Genomic DNA, 13,080 nt, shown 5'->3' with positions numbered 1-13,080 from the left:
TCAGTATAATTGGTTTCCTTTGTAAACCTATGTATTTTATGTAATACATGCTAAAACATTCTTTTTTTTTTTTTTTTTTTGAGACGGAGTTTCACTCTTGTTGCCCAGGCTGGAGTGCAATGGCACCATCTCGGCTCACTGCAACCTCCACCTCCCAGGTTCAAGCCATTCTCTTGCCTCAGCCTCACGAGTTGCTGGGACTACAGGCACCCACAACCACGCTTGGCTAATTTTTGTATTTTCGGTAGAGATTACAATGACAGTAATGAGCAGAGCACAGAAAAAAATATTACAATTAATTTCTGTATAACATTTTGTAGTAACAAGCTTAAAACACACAAAGAAACATGTATGTGCACATTTTAGCTTAAACTTTTTCAAAACAACTGTTTTACCCTTTGCCAGACTTACCACCAAAATTACTAAAAGTACTAAGGTAGCTGAGTCTAGAATAAATCCAAAATCCACAAACTTTAAAAAATGTACTAAAACGGCAGGGCACCGTGGCTCACGCCTGTAATCCCAGCACTTTGGGAGGCCGAGATGGGTGGATCACGAGGTCATGAGATCGAGACCATCCTGTCTAACATGGTGAAACCCCTTCTCTACTAAAAATACGAAAAAAAATGAGCCGGCGTGGTGGTGGGCGCCTGTAGTCCCAGCTACTCGGGAGGCTGAGGCAGGAGAATGGCGTGAAGCCGGGGGGCGGAGCTTGCAGTGAGCCGAGATCGCGCCACTGCACTCCAGCCTGAGCGACAGAGTGAGACCCCGTCTCAAAAAAAAAAAAAAATGTACTCAAACTTTTTTCACTAGCAAAATATTTTAACTGGGAAATCATACAAACTAGCAAATGCCAGAAATCAAATTAGAAAGGAGGAGAAAGTAAGTGTCCACCCACTTTCTTTAGAAATCTATCCACAAAGTTTTCAATCAGTTACTAAAATACGATTGGTGTAATTGCTTGGTTTAGTCCTCAAGATTATGTGTTTTTGTTATCTAACACTGTAATATAACGGGGCCTAAAAACAAATGTCCACACATTTTATTTTATAGCTGTAGCAAAACACATAGTAAGCTTATCAAAACTCATCTCCCCTTCTGAAGTCACCCAAGCAAAGCACATTACATGCCTACTAGAAAGACAGTGCAATGGTTAAGAACATACACTCTGCACTTCGGCTGCGTTAGTTTAAACTCCACCCCACCACTTGGAGCAAGTTAGTCACATAATGACTTTATCTGTACTGTTAAGAATTAAATGAGTTAATATATGGTAAAGCATTTAGTGTGGTACTTAACACAGAATAAGTGCTATGTGTAGCAATTACAAATAACGATCTTTCTGCATTAAAAATAGCTGTTACAAACAAGGTATGTTTATAAGAATTTATTTTTAATCGGTTGTTTACAACTATAAATCCATACCCTTAATTCCATATCCCTATAAATCCAATGCTGGCTAGATTTTTAATGATTCCACAGAAACTTACTGAATATAGTATGACTAAACTTCATTTTCCTATTGTTTTTTTTTTCTTTTTTTTGAGACGGAGTTTCCCTCTTCTTGCCCAGGCTGGAGTGCAATAGCAGATCTTGGCTCACGGCAACCTCCACCTCCCAGGTTCAAGCGATTCTTCTGCCTCAGCCTCCCGAGAAGCTGGGATTACAGGCATGTGCCACCATACCCAGCTAATTTTGTAATTTTTTAAAGTAGAGACAGGGTTTCTCCATGCTGGTCAGGCTGGTCTCGAACTCCCGACCTCAGGTGATCTGCCCACCCTGGCCTCCCAAAGTGCTGGGATTACAAGTGTGAGCCACCACGCCCGGCCCATTTTCCTATTGTTTCTATGGAATAATATATCAAAAATTCCAACTGGGGAAAGGAAAAAACAACAACAACACCACTTATATTTCTGACCACATTCTCAGGTTCTCGAAGTGCCCAGAAATGACTATTAGTATTTTAGACACACACATACACACACACACACACACACACACACAAGAATCCTTTTATTTTTTTTTGGTGAGATAGGGTCTCTTTCTGTCACCCAGGTTGGAGTGCAGTGGTGTGATAACAGCTCACTGCAGCTTTGACCTCCCAGGCTCAAGGGATCCTCCCATTTCAGCCTCCTGAGTGGCTAGGACACAGGGGCGCACCACCACATCCAGCTAATTTTTTAATTTTTTGGAGAGACAGGGTCTTGCCATGTTGGCCAGGCTGGTCTCCGGGCTCAAGTGATCCTCCTGCCTTCATCTCTCAAAGCCTCAGATTACATGTATGAGCCACCAAGCCCAGACCCTTTCTTTTTCTGGAGACACGATTAGGGACTTTTGAAGGAACACTAGTGATTTTTATGGTAGGGATAGGAGTCGGAAGAACATCTGAGGATTGTGAGTCACAGACTTTGCATTTCTTGCTAATGGCTAAGGATTAATAATTTAAAAGCAGCGATGTGAATTTCCTAGAAAAGAGGGAAAATAGTATGTAAATCCATGGATATACATGAATGTAAAACATTCATGGAATGTCAACTTCAGTCCCTTACAGTTGACAAACTGTCACCTTTGAATAATGCATTTAAAAATCGAAATCGGGCCAGTCGCGGTGGCTCAAGCCTGTAATTCCAGCACTGTGGGAGGCCGAGACAGGCGGATCACGAGATCAGGAGATTGGGACCATCCTGGCTAACATGGTGAAACCCCATCTCTACTAAAAATACAAAAAAATCAGCCGTGCGTAGTGGCAGGCGCCTGTAGTCCCAGCTACTCGGGAGGCCGAGGCAGGAGAATGGCGTGAACCCAGCAGGCAGAGCTTGCAGAGAGCCGAGATTGCGCCACTGCACTCCAGCCTAGGTGACAGAGCAAGGCTCCGTCTCAAGGAAAAAAAAAAAAAATTGAAATCAACTGGGCGTGGTGGCTCAAGCTTGTAATCCCAACACTCTGGGAGGCCAAGGAAGTCTGATCACCTGAGGCAGGGAGTTCAAGACCAGCCTGACCAACATGGAGAAACCCCGTCTCCACTAAAAATACAAAATGGCCGGGCGTGGTGGTGCATGCCTGTAATCCCAGCTACTAGGGAGGCTGAGGTACCTCCTCGCTTGAACCCAGGAGGTGGATGGAGGTTGTAGTGAGCTGAGATTGTGCCATTGCACTCCAGCCTGGGCAAGAAGAGCCAAACTCCGTCTCAAAAACAACAACAACAACAACAACAACAACAAAAATATCGAAATAACTAAGATATCTTATTCCAACTTTCAGCTGACTTAGAAATTTCAGTCTTCAAGATCACTCAGATATTAAAATAAGACTACAACCCATGCTCATTTCCACTTCTCCAAAAAGTCTCTATGACTAAGATGGTGCAACTCAACAGTACTAATAGATTAAGGAAACCTTTTTTTTTTTTTTTTGAGACAGAGTCTTACTCTGTCACTCAGGTTGGAGTGCAGTGGCGCAATCTCAGCTCACTACAACCTCCGCCTCCCGAGTTCAAGCACTTCTGCCTCAGCATCCTGAGTAGCTGGGATTATAGGCACGCATCACCACGCCCAGCTAAGTTTTGTATTTTTAGTAGAGATGGGGTTTCACCATGTTGATCAGGCTGGTCTCGAACTACTGACCTGGTGATTTTGCCTCGGCCTCCCACAGGGCTGGGATTACAGGTGTGAGCCACCGCACCCGGCCCATATTCTTATGTAAATTAAATAATATTTTACTTAAATGTTTTTTCCCTACAGTTTTCTGTTCAAATTAGAGTAAACTTACATAATTCATTTTGCATATTATCCCTTGTGCCACTTCTGTGTGTAAACTGTGTGTCCACATTGAATTTCTCTAAGTGCAATAATCATGCTCATTAACTCAGATTATAAAATGAAGTATGAAATTTGTTTGTTTGTTTTTCTTTTTGATGGAGTCTTGCTCTGTTGCCCAGGCTGGAGTTCAGTGGCACCATCTCAGCTCACTGCAACCTCCACCTCCAAGTTCAAGTGATTCTCCTGCCTCGGCCTCTCCAGTAGCTGGGTTTACAGGCGCCTGCCACCACGCCTGGCTAATTTTTGTATTTTTAGTAGAGACAGGGTTTCACCATGTTGGCCAGGCTGGTCTTGAACACCTGACCTCAAGTGATCCCCACCTGCCTTGGCCTCCCAAAGTGCTGAGATTACAATTTTTTCTTTTAATTGAAGAAATCTGGAATATGAACACCAGCGCCAAATTTACGTGGATTATCGAGAAACTTTGATATAATGGTTTCTTTCATTAAGCAAAAAGCCCGCTAATTTGCACAGTCTGGTTGGCATTCAATAGTTCATTAATATGAATTATATAGCACAACACATATTTGTCAACATGTATTTAAGCCTTATTTACTCTTATTAATAAACTATGTAGTACAGAGCATGTTTCCAAAGTATAAAAAAGGAAGCATTAGATCAGCTGACTGTCCAAGTTGATTCACTTAGAAAATTAGTGTGGTTTTAAAAAATTCAAGAGCTACAATGTAAAAACAAGTAAAATTATATACCTTCAATTAAGCTAAAGAAACCAAAATTAATCTCTTACTTCAAAAAGAATAAGTCAAAAAAACTTTTTAAATTCTAATAATGAAGGATGTAGAATGAAGATAAAGCTGCAAAGAAACACGACCCACTGGAGGTAAGATGGCCTTGCCATTTTCACAGACTAATATTAAACCTAATTTTGACCCAGCCACAATTCAAATGCCAACAGAGTAACAGCAGAGTATTGTTTGTCCTAATGTTCAAATTTTTGCCAAATTATCTGTTAAGAGGTAAAATGTTTCCCTTAATTTTCCCTTTCAAGCTTCTCAACAAATTTAATATTTGTGGGCCACATCTTCATGTAACTGAACTCATACAAAGAGAAGACCACACAATAATATCAAACTGAAAATTATATTTTATGCAATGTCCATAGAAAAAAATCATCCAGATACCTATGAATGATGGGATAAGCAGGAAAATCCCTTGGCTCTTTTTAAGTGTTTATGATTATGCACAGCAGAAAAGCATTATGGAAGCTCACAAGCTAGCTGAAGTAAGAAAAAACATGACTTTCACAGCCTTCAGGAGGGGTATCTCAAGCACAATCCAATCCTAATCAGTTGCTTCAAAAAAAAATCCAGGCCAGGCTTGGTGGCTCACGCCTGTAACTCAACACATTGAGAGGCCAAGGTGGGAGGATCACTTGAGTCCAGGAGTTTGAGACCAGCCTGGGTAACCATCGCGAGATTCCATCTCTACAAAAAGTTTAAAAATTATCCGGGCGTGGTGGCCCGCGCCTGTAGTGCATGCTACACGAGAGGCTGAGATGGGAGCATCTCTTGAGCCCAGGAGTGTGAGGCTGCAGTGAGCTATGATCGCACCACTGCACTCCAGCCCCAGCAACAGAGCAAGACCCTCCACCCTCCACACACCAAATCCGACTGTTGAAAATAATTCTACATAACTAACCTGTGGAAAAGGGTATATTAAAAGTACTAAAATTTTTCAGGCCGAGCGCAGTAGCTCATGCCTGTAATCCCAGCACTTTGGGAGGCCAAGACAGGCAGATCACCCAAGGTCGGGAGTTGAAGACCAGCCTTACCAACATGGAGAAACCTCGTCTCCACTAAAAGTACAAAATTAGCCAGGCGTGGTGGCACATGCCTGTAATCCCAGCTACTCGGGAGGCTGAGGCAGGAGAATTGCTTGAACCCAGGAGGCGGAGGCTGCGGTGAGCCAAGATAGCGCCATTACACTGCAGCCTGGGCAACAAGAGCAAAACTCAGTCTCAAAAAAAAAAAAAAAAAATTCATTTCTCACTAAAAATAAACACTTCGATACTCTTATATATTCTCAAAATACTTTGGTTTCCACCTTCGCACACTTTGTTTTTAGGTTCCCCTACTCCCCAAATTTAAAGGTAACATCCAAATCTCCCAAAGTCTGCACCAGAACAAATACTGTATCACTGACCACATCCCTAGGAATTAAGTTCCTTAAGGGTTTACATTCAACAAGGTATAGACTCACATCTTGTATAACTTTGTATCCTAAAGAACACTTGGTACAACACCCTGGATATATCAGGAGCTATTAATATTTACTAACTCAAAATATAGTCCTTCATCACTTTGCAGTTCTGTTCTGTGCTCCTGAAACAAAACTGCATAAACTCTGCAAAACTCAAGGGACCTAAATGTGACAGAAACTTCACAGAATTCCTTATTATTTTATAGTTTACAGTCTTGTAGCCTTGCCCCTATTACCAGATGTAATGCTTTTTACTGACACTAGTATAGTGGGGTAGGAACAGATCTAGACAAAAGTGGACATCAGAACCTGTCAAAGGGGTTTAAAATTTATATTTTACATACCTATCCTTCATTAGTGTTATGTAACATTAATAATCTAAAGTCAGTTATCTGTAGCAACAACTTAAGAGTTTTTCAATCTAATTCCCAGGAACATAAATGAAAACTGGTGCCAATAAAAAAACAAGCAAGCAAGTAAGCAAGCAGAAACGCTGCCTTGAATTCTGACAAAAAGGTAAGGATAGTTTACACCAACGCAATGAAAAATAAGCCTTTGTGTAGTCTATAAGAGTTTTTGAAATTGTTTCACTAAAGTCTTTAAAAGTGCCCGGCGCGGTGGCTCACGCCTGTAATCCCAGCAATTTGGGAGGCCGAGGTGGGAGGATCACTTGAGGTCAGGAGTTTGAGACCAGCCTGGCCAACATGGTGGAACCCCGTCTCTACTAAAAATACAAAAATTAGCCAGGCAAGGTGGCGCGCGCCTGTAATCCGGATTCAGCTACTCAGGAAGCTGAAGCAGGAGAATAGCTTGAACCCGGGAGGCGGAGGTTGCAGTGAGCCGAGATCACGCCACTGCACTCCAGCCTGGGCGACAGAGCAAGACTCCATCTCAAAAAAAAAAAAAAAAAAATCTTTAAAAGTCAAAGCAAACTGGTAAACCATTAGCGAAACCACAAGCTACCATGAAAAGATACACAAAAGTATCTGGCAACCAAAGTCTAGAGGTGGTTCCAGAGTGTGAATGGTTTTCTGATTGCTAATAAACTCCATTATGCACCCAAGATATCTTCACTTAGCTGTGTCATTTCTAAAAAGGCAACAGAGCCCAGAAGTTTCAGTGAGCCAGTCCTGGCAAACTCAAATTATGAAAAAATATACCCTCTGCTTAAAGATTAACTACAAACCTACCCTGGGACCAGCTTGCTTCAGTTAAGTTTAAAATGGTGCCTAAATTGAAAGGAAAGCCTGTAGCATAGAGAAAAAAAAAAAAATCAAATGGAAAAGTAAATGTAAAAGTTTCTATTTCCAATGAACTGCGTCTCAGAAATTTTCCAGGCGATAAAGACTCGGAAGAACAGAGGGATCTAGCCCCATTCGCATTCTCAGAGGCGTGCGCACTGCGCGGAAAGGATGAATGAATGGAAGACCGGCGCGTGTGAAATGCAGTAGGGCCGGCCGGCAAGCCGACCGGCTACAGCGATCTGTAGGCCTCGCTCCTCCCCCTTCCCTCCTCCATGACAGCCCAGTCCCAAGCATGGAGGGGCGAGGACAATGTGATACCCCTTCTCACCACCACCATCCCTCATTCTACTTGGAGAGCTTCACCGTGACACTCGAGTGTTCTTTCCCACCCCAACCTTTCTCGCCTCCCCTGGCGCAAACACCGGCAACACTCCGGCGCGTTGGATTAACAGGCGCTCGCCCCTCTCAACTCCTCTAAGCGAGGTCGAAGCTCCTCCGCGCGTGCCGCGGTACCACTCCCGCCTAACCCACCCTCCGGCAACACTCGCCCACCAGCTCCACAGTCCACCGGTCTAAGGAAGACGTGCGCGCGCCCCGCACCCGAGCCCCGGGGCTGGGGCTCTGGAGGGAGAGAAAGACTGCCCCAGGGCTCCCTCCTCCATCTCACTCCAGGCCGGCTCGCCGCCCACCCTGCCTGCGGATCCCAGTGCTCGCTGGGAGCCGGCCCCGCGCCTTCCCATCACGAAGACACCATCCCCACACAACTAGCCCAGAACCCCAGCTACCCTCCACCCTGTAGACACCTCGCGGCTCCGCAGGAGGCGCCACGCCGCCCCTCCCCCACACCGCTCCCCCAGTTCTCGGGCCCCCACCAGAAAGTGTGCGCTACACGCCGCCTCGGCCAGCCTCCGGGACGTCCCCACTTGTCTGCGGGAGCTCAGGTCCAACATGAGGGGGAGGGGGCGGCAAGGGGTAGAGTGCGCGCCGGGAACGCAGTCCCGCGGAGTCCCCCAGTTAGAAGGGGGACGGAGCGCGGGGACCCGTGGGGGTGGGGGCCAAAGGCAATACTCACCGGTTCGACAGTCGCCATCTTAGATCGATCTGATCGCACAACCGCTCCAGAAGGGGGGGTAAGAGGAAAAAAATGAGATTCAAACCGGATTGGCCAGGTACTGACCACGTGATGGACGTGTCCGTTTGGCCCTGGCGGCGCCTGCGCAAGACTGCGGCTGCGTGAGTAACGAGAGGCTTCTGGGAAGTGGAGTCTCTCCCCCACCTTTTTTTTTTTTTTTAAAGGCAAATTTTTTTTAAAAAGGACCGGTCACGTGGCTGATGGGTAGGGTGCGCGGTTCTCAACGCGGCGGACGCTCGCTTGCTGGAGGGTGGTTTCAGTCCTCTGCTCTTCCTCCTGGATAGCTGCGGTCACACTTACTGCCAGGCATGCCTACTGTGCCCTTTGTCGCCCTGTCCTCCCATCTTCCCCGGAAGGTTGGGAACTGCAGGCTCAGCACACACAATAAGGCTTCATTTGCTTAGTTGAGGTCCCAGGACAAGTTGCCTGTGTGTTTATTTAGTTTTCTTTTGACCTCCCACCATTTTCTCTTAGTTTCAAAAAGAGGCGGCGATGCACAGTCGTTTAGGCAATCAACCCTCCCACGTCCCCCGACTCCGCTAATGCTGGTGGTCATTCGTTGCCATTTCTGCGAAAGGGGACGGACGGAACCGCTCGCAGTACCCGCTTGCCACCGGCTGGATGAGGGGGAGGGGACGACAGCTTTTACTGTCCCAAATCCTGAGATTAAGACCTCAGGGCTAAATCTTGGGTGGCAGTAAAAATTACTTGGAAGTTCTGCGCAACCGTTCCAATATTCTGCTTTAACGTGCACAGAAATAGCCTAAGTCCAGGTGCCAGCCAGGGAAGCCACTCCGGGCCCCGCTGACTAAGCCCTGGACTGATAGTCTGGAGTCGTTAGGCCGGGTCAGCTATGCCTCTTGACATTGACTCATTCTCCTTAGGCGAGTGACTTAGTGGTTCGGCGCCTCAGCTTTTTTATTTATGAAGCAAAGGTGATGATACACTTACCTCACAAGAGTGTACTTTGTAATGACTGTAACCGGCTTTGAAAATGCACTGGACTGTAGAAATGATTCATAATAAGCAACCGCGTGCCTTCCTAAAGATCAGCTGCTGCTTCTTTTTGTTGTTGTTGTTGTTGTTGTTGTTGTTGTTGTTGTTTTAGCAAAGTTTAAATTTTTTTCTTATGTTTACTTTGATTATGATGTACACCAGTGTGGTTTTAAATGATCAGGACCTTTTTTTTTTCGTTTACAACTGCAGCTGCCATCAACAGAGGATTTAATATTCATGAAATTATTGTTATGCTCACAACAGTCACTGGCAATCAGAAATTTGTCCCCACACTGACATCCTACATTTCCTTTCCCTCTAAGATACTGTGCTATCATTTCTCAAGACCATGTTTTTGCACAGTTTGGCTACTAATACAACAAATAGAGATGAAGAAATCTAGCAGATTCCCAAGGTTCTAATGAAGAAGACAATGTCTCATTATTTCCCATGCTTTTAAATAATGTTGACACCAGGAAAAGGAGTATATGCAGGCTGCCTGTGCCTGTCTGCTTATAGTGTTACTGAGGTCCAGAGCTGTGTCATACCTATTATTGAGTACATAATGGATACTTGAGTTGACTAACACATAATTGAGGCTGTATAAGAACTCAAAGTCATTGCCTGTTCATATGTTTTGGTTTACCTGAATATCAGAAGTAATTAATGAAAGTTTTTGTCTAGTGGGCTTAGCTCTACTAGGTTTTAAAGTAAATAGAATTAACAGGCCTGGCGTAGTGGCTCACGCCTGTAATCCCAGCACTTTGGGGGGCCGAGGCAAGAGGATCACCTGAGGAGTTCGAGACCAGCCTGCCCAACATGGTGAAACCCTGTCTCTACTAAAAATACAAAAATCAGTCAGGCATGGTGGCACACGCCTGTAATCTCAGCTACTCAGGAGGCTGAGGCAGGAGAATCACTTGAACCTGGGAGATGGAGGTTGCAGTGAGCTGAGATCCTGCCACTGCACTCCAGCCTAGGTGATACAGCGAGACTCCATCTCCAAAAGAAATATAACAATAATAAACAAATAAGTGGATTTCTACTTACAGAGACTATCTATTGCTACTTAGACTATCCAAAACAATGCCGTTGATTGCATTGTTATCTTCTGCTGGTTAAAAGTGGTGTCAGGTTACCTTCTTTGAAGAGAAAAAGACAGCATAGGTGTCCTATTTTCTTTCTTTCTTTCTTTCTTTCTTTCTCTCTCCTCTCCTCCCTCTTTCTTTCTTTCTTCTCCCCCTTCCTCCTTCCCTCTCTCCCTCCTTTCCTCCTTCTTTCTTTCTTTCTTTCTTCTTTTCTTTCTTTTTCTTTCTTTTTCTTTCTTTCTTTCTTTCTGGGTGTTGCTCTGTTACCCAGGCTGGACTGCAGCCTTGACCTTCTGGATTCAAGGGATCCTCCCACCTTAGCTTCCCAAATAGCTAGGCATGGGCCACCATGGCTAGCTAATTTTTTTATTTTTTTGCAGAGACAGGGGGGTCTAGCTATGTTCCCCAGGCTGGTCACAAACTCCTGGGCTCAAGCGGTCCCCCTACCTGGGCCTCCCAAAGTGCTGGGATTGCAGGCATGAGCCACCATTCCTGGCCAGATGTCCTATTTTCACGAAGCTGTTATATAACAGAAGAAAATCAATGAGATTAGCAAGGAAATACCTATAGGATTGAAAGCTAGTGATGTTCTTAAAACTTTTTTTAAACAACAGTTTCCGTTTTTATTAAGTTTTCTGTTGACCAAAAAACTCCCTCTTGTCAATCAAGACTCATACTTTTACAATACTTATGGATGCTCTATTCTTTATGATTTAGTTTATTTCCATTTTTAAATAGTTTTTAACAATTTTTCTTTATTTTTTTCAAGCACAGAGTTTCAGGAAAATCTCCATTTTTGTATATACTTTGTTGCATGTGTTTTATGGCCATTAATGTGTCTTTGCCTATTTGAGATTCTACCATGTCAAAGATTTAACGATTAAGTTTTTATATATGCATATATGTGGTTGTTTTGTTTTGTTTTTGCCAATCTTAAATATACAGAGCTGAAATTGTATGTTTTATTTCTCTATTTATTCTCCATTATTCTTTATTGCTCTTCAAAGGACTTGTAATTCCAAGTTCATTTACAAAACTGACCAGAAACCATCCAATAAGCACTAAGTTAGTAATGGGAACTATGTAACCAGTGGAGGATATTCAAAGGACACAGGAAGTACAGGCACTTCCTTCCCTGACTGTAAAATCTGGTTGGTGTACTAAGTCATAGAATTATAAATAGTTCAGTACCCATATAAAGAAGTGTGACTAAGAACCAAAAGGATGCAGTTAGCAAGCACCACAGCCAGCACACATTCACATAATGAATGGGAGAGTCACATACTTCCTTCCCTCATTTCATCCAGGCCTCTGTTCCAATGTGATCTCCTGAAGGAGGACTTCCTTGATTACCCTATCTAAATTACTGTTTCCATTACTCTTTATCCCCTTACTCTGCTTTGGTTTTCTTTAGGCCAGTTCATAACCCTAACTCTAAACTTGCTGTTAAACATTATTTAATTAGTTGTTGATTGCCTCTACTACTAAAATATTAGCTCATTGATGATTTGTAGATAGACTGCGATAAAATATTTGGGGAAAACTCAAACGTAATTTTTTTCTTTTCCCCTGAGATGGAATATCACTCTGTTGCCCAGGCTGGAGTGCAGTGGCATGATCTTGGCTCACTGCAACCTCTGCCTCCTGAGTTCAAGCCATCCTCCTGCCTCAGCCTCCCAAATAGCTGGGACTACAGGTGTGTGCCACCACACCTGGCTAACTTTTGTATTTTTAGTAGAGACAGGGTTTCACTATGTTGGCCAGGCTGGTCTCGAACTCCTGACCTCAGGTGTTCTGCCTGCCTCGGCCTCCCAAAGTGCTGGGATTACAGGCGTGAGCTACCAGGCACCTGGCCAAATGTAATTTTTTTTAAAGATTAGTCTCAGAACTAATAATGGAACTAGTAGGAAAATTACTATATGCTAGTTGCTGTGTTAAGTCATTTACATGCACTTATAGTACCTCATTGTATCTTCAAAACAATATTTTGAGGTAGATATACTTATTTTTCAGATAAGGAAACTGAAGCTTAAAAAACTTAAATAACTTTCACAAAAACACAATTCTATCGTTGGAGCTCTTAACCACTATATATTATTAACTAGATGGTAATTGGACCCTATAATAAGAAAGATCATTGAAACAGAAAGAAATAATCTGCAAAGTATGTGAAAAATGTATGTAGGTAGTATATTGAGCCAACAACAAGATACTTATCAAAAGGAATTTATCTTATAAAACTGAAATTCTGAAAAAATAAAATATATGGGATAAATCGACAGTCTTTAAAAATAACTCAAAGCTGGGTATGGTGTCTTATACCTGTAATGCCAGCACTTTGGGAGGCCGAGGCTGGAAGATAACTTGAAGCCAGGAGTTCAGGATGAGCCTGGGCAACATGGTGAGACATCGTCTCTACAAAAAATAAAAAGCAATTAGCCAGGCATGGTGGCACATGTCTATAGTCCTAGTTACCTGGGAGGCTGAGATGGGAGGATTGCGCCATCCCAGGAGATCAAAGCTGCAATGAGCTATGATCGTGCCACTGCACTCCACCCTGGGTAAGAAAGCAAGACCATGTC

The 13,080-nt window shown here is 43.6% G+C and overlaps 1 protein-coding gene across 1 annotated transcript in view; it reads right to left on the bottom strand.

Moving 5' to 3' along the window:
- EIF4E (eukaryotic translation initiation factor 4E) overlaps positions 1–9,303 on the bottom strand; it is a 50,043-nt gene extending 40,740 nt beyond the window's left edge. The window contains exon 1 of the mRNA XM_021938656.2: positions 8,355–9,303. Within this exon, the coding sequence (XP_021794348.1) occupies positions 8,355–8,372 (18 nt within the window). The 5' untranslated portion in view covers positions 8,373–9,303. The remainder of the gene's footprint in view (positions 1–8,354) is intronic.
- Positions 9,304–13,080: the final 3,777 nt, after the last annotated feature.

Source organism: Papio anubis, chromosome 3 (assembly GCF_008728515.1).
Source record: "Papio anubis isolate 15944 chromosome 3, Panubis1.0, whole genome shotgun sequence".
Taxonomy (NCBI): Eukaryota; Metazoa; Chordata; class Mammalia; order Primates; family Cercopithecidae; genus Papio; species Papio anubis.
This window is presented reverse-complemented; position numbering and strand designations above follow the sequence as displayed.